An 18,585-nucleotide genomic window follows, 5' to 3' on the forward strand; every position below is an offset into this window, starting at 1 on the left:
TTCTTCTCTGGTAACCACTAATCTGTTCTCTGTATCTCTGAGTTTGTTTTTGTTTGATTTTGTTTGTTTGTTAATTGGTGTGTGTGTTTTGATTCCACATATGAATGAAATCATATGGTATTTGTCTTTCTTCGTCTGATTTATTTCAGACAAAGAAACTTAGCATCATACTTAGCATCATACCCTCAAGGTCCAGCCATGTTATGAATGGCAGGATTTCTTTTTTTTATGGCTGAGTAGTATTTTGTTGTCTGTGTGTGTTAGTGTATGTGTGCGTATGTATAATGTTCTCTTTATCCATTCATCCATCAGTGGGCACTTAGGTTGTTTGCATATCTTGGCTATTGTAAATAATGCTGCAGTGGGCATAAGGGTTCATATATCTTTTTGAATTAGTGTTTTCATGTTCTTTAGATAAATACCCAGAAGTGGAATTGCTGGATCATATAGTAGTTCTATTTTTAATTTTTTTAAGGAACCTCTATACTGTTTTCCGTAGTTGCTGCACCAATTTACATTCTCACCAACAGTGTAACAGGGTTCTCTTTGCTCCGTATACTCATCAACCTTCGTTATTCATTTTTCTTTGTTAATCACCATTTCTGACAGGTATGAGGTGATATCTCATGGTTTTGATATGCATTTTCCTGATGATTAGTGATGTTGAGCATCTTTTTATGTGCCTGTTGGCCAGCCTATGTCTTCTTTGGAAAAATGTTTATTCACATTCTCTGCCCATTTTTAAGTTGGGTTGCTTGGTTTTTTCTTGTTGTTGAGTTGTAGATAGGTGATTTGCAAATAACTTCTCCCATTTAGTAAGCTGCCTTTTGTTTTGATTATGGTTTCCTTTGCTGTACAGTAGCTTTTCAGTTTGATGTTTGATTTTTGCTTTTGTTTCTCTTTCCTTTGAAGCCTGATCCACTAAAACATTGGTAAGATTAATATCAGTAAGGTTGCCACTTATGTTTTCTTCTAGGAATTTTATGGTTTCAGGTCTTGAATTCAAGTCTTTATTCCATTTTGAGTTAATTTTGTGTATGGTGTAAGATGGTGGTCTAGTTTTTAAATTTTTTTTGCATGTGGCTGTCCAGTTTTTGCAGTATCATTGACTGAAGAGACTGACTTTTTTCCCAGTATCATTTTTCTGGAATTTTATTTTATTTATTTGTTTATACAGCAGGCTCTAATTAGTTATCCATTTTATACATATTAGTGTATATATGTCATTCCCAATCTCCCAGTTCATTACACCATCACCCCGCCTCCCCGCCACTACTTCCCCCCTAGGTGTCCATATGTCTGTTCTCTACATCTGTATCTCAATTTCTGCCTTGCAAACTGGTTCATCTGTACCATTTTTCTAGGTTCCACATATATGTATTAATATATTTGTTTTTCTCTTTCTGACTTACTTCACTCTGTATGACAGTCTCTAGATCCATCCATGTCTCTACAAATGACCCAATTTTGTTCCTTTTTATGGCTGAGTAATATTCCATTGTATATCTGTGCCACATTTACTTTATCCATTCATCTGTCAATGGGCATTTAGGTTGCTTCCATGACCTGGCTATTGTAAACAGTGCTGCAATGAACATTGGGGTGCATGTGTCTTTCTGAATTACGGTTTTCTCTGGGTATATGCCCAGTAGTGGGATTGCTGGATCATATGGTAAATCTATTTTTAGTTTTTTAAGGAACCTCCATACTGTTTTCCATAGTGGCTGTATCAATTTACATTCCCACCAACAGTGCAAGAGGGTTCCCTTTTCTCCACACCCTCTCCAGCATTTGTTGTTTGTAGATTTTCTGATGATGCCCATTCTGACTGGTGTGAGGTGATACCTCATTGTAGTTTTGATTTGCATTTCTCTAGTAAGTAGTGATGTTCAGCAGCTTTTCATGTGCTTCTTGGCAATCTGTATGTCTTCTTTGGAGAAATGTCTATTTAGGTCTTCTGCCCATTTTTGGATTGGGTTGTTTGTTGTTTTAATATTGAGCTGCATGAGCTGTTTATATATTTTGGGGATTAATTCTTTGTTCGTTGATTCGTTTGCAAATATTTTCTACCATTCTGAGTGCTGTCTTTCCATCCTATTTGTAGTTTCCTTTGCTGTGTAAAAACTTAAGTTTCATTAGGTCCCAAAAATTTGTCTATTTTTGTTTTTATTTCCATTATTCCATTACTCTAGGAGGTGGATCAAAAAAAATCTTGCTGTGATTTATGTCAAAGAGTGTTCTTTCTATGTTTTCCTCTAAGAGTTTTATAGTGTCTGGTCTTACATTTAGGTCTCTAAACCATTTTGAGTTTATTTTTGTGTATGGTGTTAGGGACTGTTCTAATTTCATTCTTTTACCTGTAGCTGTCCAGTTTTCCCAGCACCACTTATATAAGAGGCTGTCTTTTCTCCATTGTATATCCTTGCCTTGTTTGTCATAGATTAGTTGACCATAGGTGTGTGGGTTTATCTCTGGGCTTTCTATCCTGTTCCATTGATCTATATTTCTGTTTTTGTGCCAGTTACCATATTGTCTTGATTACTGTAGCTTTGTAGTATAGTCCGAAGTCAGGGAGTCTGATTCCTCCAGCTCCGTTTTTTCCCCTCAAGACCACTTTGGCTATTCGGGGTCTTTTGTGTCTCCATACAAATTTTAAGAATTTTTGTTCTAGTTTTGTAAAAAATGTCATTGGTAATTTGATAGGGATTGCACTGAATCTGTAGATTGTATTGGGTAGTATAGTCATTTTCACAATATTGATTCTTTCTATCCAGGAACATGGTATATCTCTCCATCTGTTGGTATCATCTTTAATTGCTTTCATCAGTGTCTTATGGTTTTCTGCATACAGGTCTTTTGTCTCCCTAGGTAGGTTTAGTCCTAGGTATTTTATTATTTTTGTTGCAATGGTAAATGGGAGTGTTTCCTTCATTTCTCTTTCAGATTTTTCATCATTCGTATATAGGAATGCAAGAGATTTCTGTGCATTAATTTTGTATCCTGCAACTTTACCAGATTCATTGATTAGCTCTAGTAGTTTTCTGGTGGCATCTTTAGGATTCTCTATGTATAGTATCATGTCATCTGCAGTGACAGTTTTACTTCTTCTTTTCCAAGTTGTATTCCTTTTATTTCTTTTTCTTCTCTGATTGCCATAGCTAGGACTTCCAAAACTATGTTGAATAATAGTGGCAAGAGTGGACATCCTTATCTTGTTCCTGATCTTAGAGGAATGCTTTCAGTTTTTCACCATTGAGAATGATGTTTGCTGTGGGTTTGTTGTATATGGCCTTTATTATGTTGAGGTAGGTTCCCTCTGTGCCTACGTTTTGGAGAGTTTTTATCATAAATGATGTTGAATTTTGTTAAAAGCTTTTTCTGCATCTATTGAGATGATCATATTGTTTTTATTCTTCAATTTGTTAATATGGTGTATTACATTGATTGATTTGCATATATTGAAGAATCCTTGCATCCCTGGGATAAATCCCACTTGATCATGGTGTGTGATCCTTTTAATGTGTTGTTGGATTCTGTTTGCTAGTATTTTGTTCCGGATTTTTGCATCTATATTCATCAGTGATTTTGGTCTATAATTTTCATTTTTTGTAGTATCTTTGTCTGATTTTAGTATCAGGGTGATGGTGGCCTCATAGAATGAGTTTGGGAGTGTTCCTTCCTCTGCAACTTTTTGCAGGAGTTTGAGAAGGATTTGTGTTAGCTCTTCTCTAAATGTTTGATAGAATTCACCTGTGAAGCCATCTGGTCCTGGATTTTTGTTTGTTGGAAGATTTTTCATTACAGTTTCAATTTCATTACTTGTGATTGGTCTGTTCATATTTTCTATTTCTTCTTGGTTCAGTCTTGGAAGGTTATATCTTTCTAAGAATTTGTCCATTTCTTCCAGGTTGTCCATTTCATTGGCATGGAGTTACTTGTAGTAGTCTCTTAGGATGCTTTGTATTTCTGCGGTGTCTGTTGTAACTTCTCCTTTTTCATTTCTCATTTTATTGATTTGAGTCCTCTCCCTCTTTTTCTTGATGAGTCTGGCTAATGGTTTATCAATTTTATCTTCTCAAAGAAGCAGCTTTTAGTTTTATTGATCTTTGCTATTGTTTTCTTTGTTTCTATTTCATTTATTTCTGCTCTGATCTTTATGATTTCTTTCGTTCTGCTAACTTTGGGTTTTGTTTGTTCTTTCTCTAGTTCGTTTAGGTGTAATATTAGATAGTTTATTTGAGATGTTTGTTGTTTCTTGTGGTAGAATTGTATTGCTATAAACTTCACTCTTAGAACTGCTTTTGCTGCATCCCATAGGTTTTAGATCATCGTGTTTTTATTGTCATTTGTCTCTAGGTATTTTTTGATTTCCTCTTTGATTTCTTCACTGATCTCTTGGTTATTTCATAACGTATTGTTTAGCCTCCAAGATTTCAGTTTTCTTAAATTACTCAAGCTTGATTTGTGACCCAAGATGTGATCTGTCCTGGAGAATGTTCCATGCACACTTGAGAAGAAAGTGTAATCTGCTGTTTTTGGATGGAATGTCCCATAAATATCAATTAAATCTATCTGGTCTTTTGTGTCATTTAAAGCTTGTGTTTCCTTATTAATTTTCTGTTTGGATGATCTGTCCATTGGTGTAAGTGGGGTGTTGAAGTCCCCCACTACTATTGTGTTACTGTCGATTTCCTCTTTTATAGCTGTTAGCAGTTGCCTTATGTATTGAGGTGCTCCTGTGTTGGGTGCATATATATTTATAATTGTTATATCTTCTTGGATTGATCCCTTCATCATTATGTAATGTCCTTCCTTGTCTCTTGTAACATTCTTTGTTTTAAAGTCTATTTTATCTGCTATGAGTATTGCTACTCCAGCTTTCTTTTGATTTCCATTTGCATGGAATATCTTTTTCCATCCCCTCACTTTCAGTGTGTATGTGTCCCTAGGTCTGAAGTGGGTCTCTTGTAGATAGCATATATATGGGTTTTGTTTTTGTAGCCATTCAGAGAGCCTGTGTCTTTTGGTTGGAGCATTTAATCCATTCACGTTTAAGGGAATTATCAATATGGTTATTCCTATTACCATTTTCTTAATTGTTTTGGGTCTGTTTTTGTAGGTCCTTTTCTTCTCTTGTGTTTCCCACTTAGAGAAGTTCCTTTAGCATTTGTACAGCTGGTTTGGTGGTGCTGAATTCTCTTAGCTTTTGCTTGTCTGTAAAGCTTTTGATTTCTCCATCAAATTTGAATGAGATCCTTGCTGGGTAGAGTAATCTTGGTTGTAGGTTCTTCCCTTTCATCACTTTAAATATGTCATGCCACTCCCTTCTGGCTTGTAGAGTTTCTGCTGAGAAGTCAGCTGTTAACCTTATGTAAGTTCCCTTGTATGTTGTCATTTTTCCCTTGCTGCTTTCAGTAATTTTTCTTTGTCTTTAATTTTTGCCAGTTTGATTACTATGTGTCTCAGTGTGTTTCTCCTTGGGTTTATTCTGTCTGGTACTCTCTGTGCTTCCTGGACTTGCATGGCTATTTCCTTTCCCATGTTAGGGAAGTTTTCAACTATAATCTCTACAAATATTTTTTTGGGTCCTTTCTCTCTCTCTTCTCCTTCTGGGACCCCTATAATGTGAATGTTGTTGTGTTTAATATTGTCCCAGAGGTCTCTTAGGCTATCTTCATTGCTTTTCATTCTTTATTCTGTTCTGCAGGAGTGAATTTCACCATTCTGTCTTCCAGCTCACTTATTCCGTTCTTCTGCTTCAGTTATTCTGCTATTGATTCCTTCTAGTGTATTTTTCATTTCAGTTATTGTATTGTTTATTTCTGTTTGTTCTCTAATTCTTCTAGGTCTTTGTTAAACATTTCTTGCATCTTCTTCATCTTTGCCTCCTTCCTTTTTCCGGGGTCCTGGTTCAGCTTCAGCTTCACTGTCATTCGGAATTCTTTTTCTGGAAGGTTGCCTATCTCTACTTCATTTAGTTGTTTTTTCTGGGGTTTTATCTTGTTCCTTCATCTGGTACACAGCCCTCTGCCTTTTCAGCTTGTCTGTCTTTCTGTGAATGTGGTTTTTGTTCCACAGGCCGCAGGATTGTAGTTCTTCTTGCTTCTGTTGTCTGCCCTCTGGTGGATGAGGCTATCTAAGGGGCTTGTGCAAGTTTCCTGATGGGAGGGACTGGTGTCGGGTAGAGCTGGCTGTTGCTCTGGTGGGCAGAGCTCAGTAAAACTGTAATCCACTTGTCTGCTGATGGGTAGGGCTGGGTTCCCTCCCTGTTGGTTGTTTGCCCTGAGGCATCCCAACACTGGAGCCTACCTGGACTTTTTGGTGGGGCTAATGGCAAACTCTGGGAGGGCTCAAGCCAAGGAGTACTTCCCAGAACTTCTGCTACCAGTGTCCTTGTCCTCACAGTGAGACACAGCCACCCCCACCTCTGCAAGAGACCCTCCAACACTAGCAGGTAGGTCTGGTTCAGTCTCCTATGGGGTCACTGCTCCTTCCCCTGGGTCCCGATGTGCACACTACTTTGTGTGTGCCCTCCAAGAGTGGACTCTCTTTTTCCGCCAGTCCTGTCAAAGTCCTGCAGTCAAATCCTGCTAACCTTCAAAGTCTGATTCTCTGGGAATTCCTCCTCCCATTGACAGACTCCCGGGTTGGGAAGCCTGACATGGAGCTCAGAACCTTCACTCCAGTGGGTGGACTTCTGTGGTATAAGTATTCTCCAGTTTGTGAGTCACCCACCCAGCAGTTACGGGATTTGATTTTATTGTGATTGCACCCCTCCTACCATCTCATTGAGGCTTCTCCTTTGTCTTTGGATGTGGGGTATCGTTTTTGGTGAGTTCCAGTGTCTACCTGTCGATGATTGTTCAACAGTTAGTTGTGATTTCGGTGCTCTCGCAAGAGGGAGTGAGCGCATGTCCTTCTGCTCCACCATCTTGAACCAGTCTCCTCCCCAATATCATTTATTGAAGAGGCTGTTTCAGGCCTTGAATTCCAGTCTGTAATCCATTTTGAGTTAATTTGTATATGGTGTAAGATAGTCGTCTAGTTTTATTTTTTTGCATGTGGTGGTCCAGTTTTCCCACCAGTATCACTTATTGAAGAGACTGTCCTTTCTGCAGTGTATTTTTTTCTTCTTTTGTCATAGATTAAATGTCCATATATGCATGGGTTTATTTCTGGGCTCTCTATATTCTGTTCCATTGATCTATGTCTCTGTTTTTGTGCCGGTATCATTGTGAATTTTACTTTGGTGAGTGCTAGATATTTCTGTATTCTGATAAATATTCTTAAGCTTTGTCTGGGACACAGTTCCTTGGAAACAGTTTTATCATTCTGAGTCTTGCTTTTAAGATTTGTTAAGTGAGAACAGATTAGTGTTTAGTGCTAATTATTTCCCACTACTGAGAGCCTTCTGAGTCCTCTACTCGTATCTCTCTGAAATGAAGTTTTAAGTCTGGCTTTTGGGAAAAGGAACTCTGTGTGAGCTCTAAATACTCATCCCTCTAATCCTTTCAGGTGGTCCTTTGCCATGGCCAGGAAGCTTTTGCAAAGCTCACCTTCTGTGTTTTCTGTCTCTTAGGGATCTTTCTTGCTTCATTATGTCCAATGTCTTGAAAACCATTGTTTTTTTTTTTGTTCAGTCTTTTGTTTGTTTCAGGCAGGAGGGTAAACCTGGTCTCTATGCCATCTGCTGGCAGTGGAAGCACTTTTTTTTTTTTTGCGGTATGTGGGCCTCTCACTGCTGTGGCCTCTCCCGTTGTGGAGCACAGGCTCCGGACGCGCAGGCTCAGCGGCCATGGCTCACGGGCCCAGCTGCTCCGCGGCATGTGGGATCTTCCCGGAATGGGGCACGAACCCGTGTCCCCTGCATCGGCAGGCGGACTCTGAACTGCTGCGCCACCAGGGAAGCCCAGCACTTTTATTTTTAATTAAAATATTTTAATTAATTATGGAAATCTCAAACAAGTACAGAAGTATAGTGAGTGGTATGATGCATCCCCACATACCCATCACCCAGCATCAGTAATTACCATCTCTTGAGCCAGTCTTGTTTTATCTTTTAACACTTCTGCCTCTGTCTCTCAACCCTTCTGGATTATTTTGAAGCAAATCATATCATCTCAACCCTAAATATTTTAGTATACATCTCTATTATATACCAAAGCAGTTCCTCAAAAGTGTTTCCACAATACCATTTACATACCTAAAGTACTTATTTCTTTGAACCTCTTAGTGTTGTGTCTTTGTTCACGTATTCCTAATTTTCTCACAGTTTTGCTTGTTATTTTTAAAGTTGGTTTGTTTGAAAAAGCATCCAAATAAAATTTACTTATTCTTTTTTAATTACCATTCCTTCTCACTTTGGACTTGAAATTATTACAGACTCTTGACATCGTAAACCATATTATAACAGGATCTTTCCATCTGGTTTCTTTAGCCCCATTCACTGCCTCTCCTTCCCATAGCCACCAGTTCTCTCCCACCAAAACTTTTGATCCATCTTGCTTCCTCCTAAAATATACATATGGTAATGCTGTTCTTAAGCTTAAAAACCTTCAGTGAATAAGCAAGGTACAGAAAAATGTGTATGGTATGCCTTTCTTTATAGAAAACTTAGAAGTATTATATATCTGTGTACTGCTTCAAGAAGGATACATAAATTATTGACAGTGGTTGCTTCCTAAGAGGGAAACTAGATGACTGAAGTGAGAAGACTTAGTTTTTTAATATTATATTTTATTTTGTTTGAATTATTTTATTTATGTAATTTATTCACTTTAAGTAAAAGGAAAAAATTTTTAAATACTGAGTAAATTATAAGAATATGAACTTGGTGTTCAGGAAGCTTCCACTAAGTGGCTCCCACCTCTTTTCCTTTTGTTTCCAGCCAGGATGCAGCCCTCCAAGGTGGCATTTAATGGAAATGTGTCAGCATGGCCTTGGTGTCACAGAGTCTAGAGATTACTACCAACATTAACACAGGGGCCCAGGATTCTAAATTTTCTGTAGTGCTTAGGGTGGTTCTACCTAAAATTCCTTTAGGTCACCTTTGAGGAGCATTTTTCTCCCCAGGGAATTTAATATTTTATCCATTCTTTGGTTTTACCTAAGCTTTAGTTTTCCCATTCCTTTGATGTGCCATTCTTTCTGTCCTAAATATCTATTTTGTTCATCTTTACCTTTCTGGTAAGCCTGTATTGCCTGTTTTTATAGGTATTCGTATGTATAAATTATTTTTCACTTGAAAGTTTGAACTTTTTATGGGGAGAGATATACTTCCTTTGAGGTTTGTAATCTTTAGCAAGTTTGACTCTGTGTTTCAGTTTTGATAAAAAGGGGTATGATAATGTAGCTATATTCTGGATTGTTGTAGGGATTAAATTAATGCATGTAAGGAATTTAGAACAGTATGTTATGTAGATTATAGTATGTTGCACAATGCTTTACATATAGTAGGCATTCATTCAGTAAAGTTTTTGGAATATTTGGAGTATTGATGAATAAACAAATGAATATTATTCTTAGTTTTCAGAGATTAATGTAAATACAAACTAGGTCTTTTTTTTTTTTTTTACAACTAGTATTCATTAATTAATTGATTCAAGAAATAATCGAGTGTTTCCTTTGTGCTAGGCAGTAGTGCGAGGTTTCGGGAACACATGGTGACTAAAGACTAACTGTGTGTTCTTTTAAGGAGCTTACGTAAATACTTATTGAAATATGAGTTCTATAAGAGTATAACATGGAGGAGCCTAAAGTAATTTTGCTGGTAAATATCAGCTTTCTCTGATTGAAAATAAGTCTGAAGAATTTCCTGTGGTATACCAAATTGTTATACCTTTATTTTGCTTGCTTTAGAAAATAGAATCAGCCACTGTATCCAACATGATAATCTTAGCTGCCAACATAGTTTTTCCTATTAATAACAATAATAATAATCAGTAATTGTCTTTACCTCATGTTAATGGAATTTTGGACATCTCTGAGAGCTTGAAATTGAGTTTCTTTGTTTCAGATGATGGTTCTGTTTATATAATGGTTATTGTAAAATTAGGTATATCATGAAGTTTCTGTTAGTTTAATTTCATTGTCATAATTAGGAGAGAAGCTTTGAAATTTGTCTGATTCTTCAATTTAATATTTGTGATTTCATATTTAGAATTGTTTTATATTTCTCTACGTATTAGGTATTAAGTCCACAAAAGTTGGAATTGTTACGAGCTGAAATACAACAAGAACTAGAAACTCCAATGAGAGAATGTTTTAGGCATCTGGATGAAGTAAGTAATTTGTATAGAAGGTCTGTGCATTTATCTACATGTGGCTGTGAAAGGCTTGAGGAAACGCATCATTCTCCTACTCAAAAGCCCTGCAACAGCTTCCGTTCTTACTCAGAGTCCTTATAGCAGCCTTTAAGACTGCACACGATCAGATCCCATTCTTGTGTCCACATTTGGCCTTCTTGGTGTTTCTTTGGCACTTCAGAAATGGTGCAGTTCAAGTCTTTGCCCTAGCTGTTATTCCTGCCACATATCTCTTGGCTAATTTTCTCATCTTTTTCAAGTCTGCTGAAATTTCACCTTTCCAGTGGGGCCTACTTTGACCAACCCCTGCCTCCTTTTAATATTGCAACTTGCCTTTCCTGTCACTCTTTAGACTTTTGGATACCCATTTACCCTGCTCTACTTTTTATTTTTCTCTAGTATTTATAATCTTCTAATATGCTATATAATATTTATTGTGCTTATTTTTAAAATTCTCCCTTTTACAACTGCTAGAATGTAAGTTGTATGAAAGGAGGAACCTTTATCTGGTTTTGTTCACTGTTAGAGTCCACGTTCCTAAAACACTTCCTAGCATACAACAGGTGCTCAATTAATGTTTGCTGAATGAAAGAATGAATTTCATGCAGCCTCAGAAAAGGAAAAATTTTTTAGTTTTTCTTCAGATTGAGATCAGTCTCCTCATATGAAATGTTGGTATGTTTAATAAAGGGAACAGGAAGAGATGACAGATATTGACTATATTAGGTACTATCCTAGACATTTTATACGTTATCTTATTTAATAAACATACTGGGCCTTATACATACAAATGAATATTGTCCCCCTCAAAATGGTCCTCTTTGGAAAGTTGTAGACTAGTGATGCTGTCATTGCACAAAACAGTTGTGGGAATCCTCATTTATAAATGATTTTCTGGCTTGATAAAGTCATCTTTTCAATATCATTCTGATGGGTAACCAGAGCATTATGGTTTAGGAGTAGATTTAATTTTGGATTATAAAAAATTACTTAAATCTGAGGTAGGTGATCAAGTTAAGTAAAAGCATGTTTTTTTTTTTTTAAAAAAGTATGTTTCTAATAAAATCACAAAACCCACTTTCTTGGTTTGTAAACAGGCTTAGAAATCTTTCAACTAAAGATTTATAGTGAGCTGAGTATTTTAGGAGGCATGCTTTCCTTGTTAATTCCCTGATGTATGTTGGACTAGTGTCTCCATCTTCCTGCTCTGTTGCCTGAGTTTTTATTGAGATTCAGAATGCCAGCAGCTTTTGAAGTGTTAGGAAGCAGAATTTTAGAGCATAGGCATTGCATGTGTTCTTGGTTAGTCAGGAGAGTTGGTGCTACATATATACTTCAGACTAGTGTGTTGAATTGGACTATCATTGTAATATTTGACTGAACCTTGAGTTACTGTACTAAACATTCAAATAATCATTTACCTACTTAGAATTCATCCTTTTTGACTTTTAAGGGGGTATTTTATATTTTATTATAGAATTAATTTTTAAAATCTATTTTGAAAGGTGTGCTACATTTTTAAATATTATTTTATTAAGCCCAGAGGTCAAAAGTTTTGATATGCTAATACATTTTTATTATTAGAATCAGTGAGGAAATAAGATTAATTGAAGGGTAATTTGTTTTACTGATACCTTTTCAGGAGTGTGCTAGTTCTGTTTGTAGCATTCTTGCAATGAGAACTTTTCCAAGATTTGTTTATACTTCTGTTAAGCTTAATTTACTTTTAGAATGGCTCTTAGTATAAAACAATTTAAAATTTTTGAAAAGGTGATTTTTGAAGTGAGTACAAATTTCATTTATAAATTTGTGATAAATTACAATCTTCTTTTAATTTAGGAAGTAGAAAAGTATAGAGCTGAATATAATAAACTTCGCTATGAGCATACATTTCTCAAATCAGAATTTGAACACCAGAAAGAAGAATGTGCACGTATTTTAGAAGAAGAAAAAATAAAATATGAATCAGAGGTGAGTGACTGATTATACTAGTTTAGTCATTATCCTGCTAGTCAATAAAATTTTATGATTTTATATTTTTTGTGAATCTCAACCTAAAGTTGATTGCATAATTGTTTTATTAATTAATGGTTAAGTATTTGTCATGATTTTCATCTGCTCTATAGCAACATTTTTCTGGTGAATGTTCTTTTTGGACTGTTAAAAGAGGAAAAGATGAAGAAAATTTATTTTGCCCCAGTCAGTGGAGATAGATAGCAGAGACAGACTTCTCTTTGCAAATACAGTTTGTCTGTGTGATTGCTTATTTAGCACTGTCCCCCTCTACTTATTGGAATCAAACCATGTTCAGGAGAGCTCTGGCTGTCAGCCCACGCTCCTTGTTTCCACTGATACAAACAAGGGGTTTATACATTAGGGTGTGCCCATCACCATCACTTCGTTCTTTATGGCATCTACAACTGCAACATTCTGTCTCTGATGCCTATAGCCTATACCCCTATTCTCTATCTATTAAGTTTGGCAGCCTCTCTTGCGTTTTGTCGTTTGTCTCCTAATTTTGCCAAAAACGAGGTTTGTGTCTCTTATTCTTCATGTTGCTTTTAGGTGATTTTTCAGGATGGAAAGAGAGAAATATCAGTTTTATGTTGCTATATTCAAATAAGAAATCTAATGCTAGTTGAATTTATTAAAAAATAGCTTGTTGGCCGTACTTACATGAAGCATTCTATGTACAAACACATCTTCATAATACATTTATTGCATTGACTTTATTTGGAATTAAGAGCTAAAATATACTCTCCTTCCTTTACAAATTACTAGTTGGATCAGACTGATTTCTTCTTATCAGTGAGCAAATTCCTCCATGATTGTTTGAAAAGTAAGAAGTTGAATGAACTTTGGATCATTTGAGTTCATTAAGAATTTGGTACCAAAAAACTATAAATAATTATAGTCTTTTTCATTAAAAAAATTATTTATTTTTTTTTACATATGATCTCATGTCTATTATGGTCAGTGATATGGAGCAGGACCGTCTTATTTTCTCCATTTTAAATGGCGACACTGAAGCACGAGATAAGTGACTTGCCCAAAGTCTCACAGAAACTCAGCAGCCAAGTTAACAGTAGAACTCAGGTACCCCAACTCCCACCCAGAGTTTTAAGTTTCAAATTATTAATGATTTGAGGTTGCCATGCTAATTAGGGGCCATCTAGCCACTGTAATATTGTAGAGAGATCAATTGATTTATATTATGTAAGATTTTGAGTCTGTAATTATGATAGACTTAAAGGAACTACATATAAAAATTTTCCTGTGGAAAAAAAAGAATGATAAAAAGATTTCCAACCTAAAATGTAGATTTAGTAAATTGAAGAGTCACTACTGAGGCTGAAGATAGTGATGCTTTATTTTATACTTTGCTTTTAAAATCTAATGTTGATGTTTATCTGGTAATGATTATTTGTATTCTGTAGTTTCTAGCTTTATTGTGTTTTTAAACAATGAAACCTGCATCTGAAACCTAATGCCTATTCTATTTTTCACCCATGAAAGGCCAAATGATATTCATTAAAAATTTTAAGGTGCCAGTGGCATCTTAAATAATTTTCTAATTGGAATGTCTTATGACATTCTTAGAAATCTGGAGATAAACCGCTAGCTAAGAAGCTATGATTAGTAAAGGCTAGAAAAGTAAAACTTTCTAATAAGACTGAAGTTCTCGTATGAGTGTGTTTCGTGTTTGGTAATTGCAATCGTTGTTGCTTTTGTTGTGGTCATCCATTTACAATGCTTGGTGTCAGCTTATCTCTTGTAAAAATAAAATACAGTATGTGTGTGAGTTGTGGGGGAAAAAAAAAGACTGAAGTTCTCTCCTTTCTACTTCCTAGTTGATTATGCAGGAGTAATATTAATTAGTGGATAATTGGCTGTCTGCTTTCGTTCCATCACTTATCTTTACACTCCAGTTTCTCTTTACAATTAAAGAAAAAACTAGTGAGATGATGTGGACACAAAACAGCAGTAAAACTTCAAAGTAAAGCCTACTCTTGCCATCTATCAACTTTACAATTTTAACTGGTATAAAATATATTAGCTTGGTGTACTAAAAATAATTGGATTTTCTTGCATTAGTTAAGGACTCACACAATACTGTACATTTTCACTTCTACAGTTAAAAGAAATAACTGAATATTCTTTAGTGTTTTGTTTCATAGGGGAATACTTGAGGAAGATTTTGTCAGTGTTTTCCTGAGGAGCACTCTAGGAATTCACATGTCCCTCATGATATTTTGAAGTTTAAAAAGTATATGAAAGAAGATATCTTTATGAAAAAGATAATGGCATGATTTCTCAGTGCATCTGACTGTATACAGATGAAATTCTGAAGTTACATATATAGTTGTTATTTGGAAGTGGTACTACTGTGTTTATATTTTATTAGGACTCTGATTTTATATTATTCTGCAAATAGTAATGAAGAGCAGTACAAAGAGTTATTAGGTACAGGTGATTGTAATGTAGCCTGAATGAGTGAAAGAGTAATCCGGTGGAGATACTAAGATCTTGAGAGAGGGCAGTGAGCCCTGCATCATATGAAGACCTGTCAGTGACACAGTACATAGTGACAGGTCTCCGAGATTATTCCATCATGCTTTCCAAACCGGCTGAGCTCTACCTTGGCTTGTATGGGGCTGGTGATAAGCCAAATTTCCTATGGCAAAGAAGGAGAACTTCTTTGGGTCCCTGTTACCACATGCTGTTTTTTCATTATAGCACTGGTAGCATAGAACTCGATGATGCACTCCTTCTTTGGGTCCTTATCCTGACATGTACGTCGGTAGACATCATGAAATCTCTCAAAACACTTCTTTTTTGTTCTGATAGGTTTTGAAGTTCTATCTGGAGTGCTGCTTTAGGTCCCGGTGGGTTCCGTTATCTGAAATATTCCAAGTTCTCTAACTTACACCCTTCTCAGATTACTCTGAACTATTGATACATTACAATAGATAAAAGTCTCCCAAATTAAAATTAAATTACTTCACAGTTGGAATTCTCTGGAATTGATTTTAGCAAACTTTTAAGAAGGGCTTTGTGAAATTTTACTCATTAAACTTTTCTGTGAAAGCAGTTTTGAATATCTCAAAAACAACTTTTTGCCTGTAAAATTTTAAACATTTTAGATGTTCATTTAGCATGACATGGGGAACGGACTTAACTTCTCTGTGCACCAGTGTCCTCATCTATAAAATGGTGTTGTCAGTAGTATCTCTCTCATGGAGTTGTTTTGAGGATTTAATAAATTAATGTGTGTAAAGTGCTTAGACAGCACATAGTAAGTCTTCAATAAATGGTAGTTGCTAATTTAAAGTTCCATGTGCTCAGATTTCTTGAGTATATGATCTTGTCCTTTACTTGAGCATGTTAGAGTTTTCAGTGTCAGGTCTGCACTTAGATCCTCTAAGTATTTTGAGGGCATGTCTCATTACAGTGCCTGCATCCCCCGTCTTCATCTCACCATCATCTGACTGCTCTGCTTTCAGGTGCTCTCTGCCCTAGCTTTTCCTATCAGTCACAGTTAGTTATCTTTCTTTTACTACAGTCATGACCTCTCGGGGCCTGAAAAAGACATATGTTTATTATCCCTATTCTCTTGTTCAGTTTGAGTAGAATTCTTCTAAAGACACTGAACATCACCTCATTTCCCAACAGTTCTTGCATCCCATCGTCTGATCTTTCCATATTTATGTCTGGAGGCAAATACATAGTCATGGGGAGAAAGTTCTTAGTACTGTCTTTCTCTTACTAGGAGAAAGTAAGGAGTTTAAGGAAAGGAGATGTTATCTTCCAAAATTAGATTAAAATATGAACTTTAAATCTGTAAATAATTTAAGTGCTGCCTTCTTCTTAGTGTAAATAAATGAGAAAATGGTTTTGTTTTCCATCATTGATATAGGAAAAATCAATTCTAACACATATAGGGGGAAAGGGGAAACTTGGAATAATAGGAATATAAAAAGGTAAGCTAACTTGACTTTAGAAACAAAGATCAGGGAACTTGAAATTTCATGTGCAAAATGTTTACCATAATGCCTGACAAATAGTAAATATTCAAATTAATGGTATTATCACTATTAGTACCTGACAGCATTAATCATAGTACTAATTTTCATAATAAATATAGTAGATATTTTTAAATAGATTTCATATTTGTAAATGAGAAGCTACAGAAGTTGAAGAAGTGAAAGAAAACAAATAGGGAAAGAGTCCAGACAAACTCCCAGACAAAGTCCCAGACAAACGGATTAATAGAACAGACCAGAGAGTTGAGAAATAGACCCATAGAAATAGCATCATCTGTTCTTTGACAGAGGAGAAAAGGCAGAGTAGAGAAAAATTATCTTTTCAACAAATGATGCTAAAACAACTAGACATGCAAATGCAAAAAAAAAAAGTGGATCTAGACACAGACCATACAACTTACCAGAAATTAACACAAAATAGATTATAGACCTAAATGTAAAACTTAAAATTATCAGACTCCTAGAAGATAATGTAGGGAAAAACCTAGATGACCTTGGGTTTGGTGATGACTTAGATACACCACCAAGATATGGTACTTGATACATGAAAGAAATAATAAGTTAGACTTCATTGAAGTAAAAACTTTCCACTCTGAAAGACATTTTATTTTATTTATTTATTTATTTTTTGCATTACGCGGGCCTCTCACTGCTGTGGCCTCTCCCGCTGCGGAGTACAGGCTCCAGACGTGCAGGCCCAGTGGCCATGGCCCATGGGCCCAGCCGCTCAGCAGCATGCGGGATCCTCCCGGACCGGGGCATGAACCCACGTCCCCTGCATCGGCAGGTGGACTCCCAACCACTGCGCCACCAGGGAAGCCCCGAAAGACACTCTAGAGAATGAGAAGAGAAGCCATAGGCTAGGAGAAAATATTTGAAAAAGATATATCTGATAAAGGACTGTTACCCAAAATATACAACAAACTCAAACTCAACAATAAGAAAAGAAACAGCTGGATTAAAAAATGGGCCAAAGACCTTAACAAACATCTCACCAAAGAAGATATACAAATGGCAACTTAGCACCTGAAAAGATGTTGAACATCATATGTCATTAGGGAATTCAGGACTTCAAGGGAGATGACATGTGAATCTGAGATTGGAGGAAAAGGGGAGAGCGGAGGCTGTGTCCAAGATCTTTACCCAGAGGATGGATAGCAGTGTGAATATGAGCTCCTCCAGAACAGAGGTTTTATGATTGTAGTTGACCCTTGAACAACATGGGGTTTGAATGGCGCGGGTCCACTTACACCTGGATTTTTAAAAATAAATACACATACAATACTGCATGTAAGTGGACCCGCACCATTCAAACCCATGTTGTTCAAGGGTCAACTGTACACAATCCACGGTTGGTCGAATCGGCAGATGTAGAACCCGCCCATACAGAGGACTGATTTGAGCCCTTGGTTTTTGGTATCTGTAGCAGGTCCTGGAACCAATCCTGTCAGATACTGAGAGCCGGCTGGCTGTCTCTGCTTATCTGCTAGGTTCTCTAATGTATCCTTAATACCTAGAGCAGTGCTGCCTATGCAGTAAGTACTCAATAAATATTTGTTGCATGAACAAATGAATAGAGAAGTTAGAAGGCAGTGATTACCAGTTTTGGGAGGAGTGACTTGGTAGAGAACTCTTGTTAAGGAGTTATAAATGTGAGATCTAATCCTGAATTTGGTATTAGCTAGCTCAGTCCAGAGCTTCAGCTCTCACTTCAACTATCACATAGATGCCTTTTAAAACTACTGGAAGGGGGCTTCCCTGGTGGCGCAGTGGTTGAGAGTCCGCCTGCCGGTGCAGGGGACACGGGTTCGTGCCCCGGTCCGGGAAGATCCCACATGCCGCGGAGCGGCTAGGACTGTGAGCCGTGGCCGCTGAGCCTGCGCGTCCGGAGCCTGTGCTCCGCAGCGGGAGAGGCCACAACAGTGGGAGGCCCGCGTAACGCAAAAAAAAAAAAAAAAACTACTGGAGGAAGCAATAACATAGGAAACATGCTGGTCATGAACATTAGCTGTCTGATCCCATATGTAAAATGAAGACTACAAGATAAATTATTGTTACTAAATGCAATTTTATATATAACACTTAGCTCAGCACTTGATCCATATTAAGTACTCAGTAAAGGGCACCATTGTTTGAACCCGAGTTTCATATTGATGAGCTGCCACACCTCTGATATAGCACAGTGGAATAATATTTGGATTTCCTCATGCAAAAGCTAAGTGGTTTCTTAAAGATCT

The 18,585-nt window shown here is 36.6% G+C and overlaps 1 protein-coding gene across 2 annotated transcripts in view; it reads left to right on the forward strand.

Moving 5' to 3' along the window:
• Positions 1-18,585, forward strand: part of CEP83 (centrosomal protein 83) — a 65,666-nt gene that overhangs the window by 5,837 nt on the left and 41,244 nt on the right. The window contains exons 3-4 of one of the 2 annotated variants that reach the window (XM_065887284.1): positions 10,188-10,280; positions 12,144-12,275. The exons of the other annotated variant lie outside the window; for it this stretch is intronic. Coding sequence (XP_065743356.1) covers positions 10,188-10,280; positions 12,144-12,275 — 225 coding nt within the window. The remainder of the gene's footprint in view (positions 1-10,187; positions 10,281-12,143; positions 12,276-18,585) is intronic. 2 annotated transcript variants of the gene reach the window in all.

The sequence above is a fragment of the Phocoena phocoena genome, chromosome 11, assembly GCF_963924675.1.
Source record: "Phocoena phocoena chromosome 11, mPhoPho1.1, whole genome shotgun sequence".
NCBI lineage: Eukaryota > Metazoa > Chordata > Mammalia > Artiodactyla > Phocoenidae > Phocoena > Phocoena phocoena.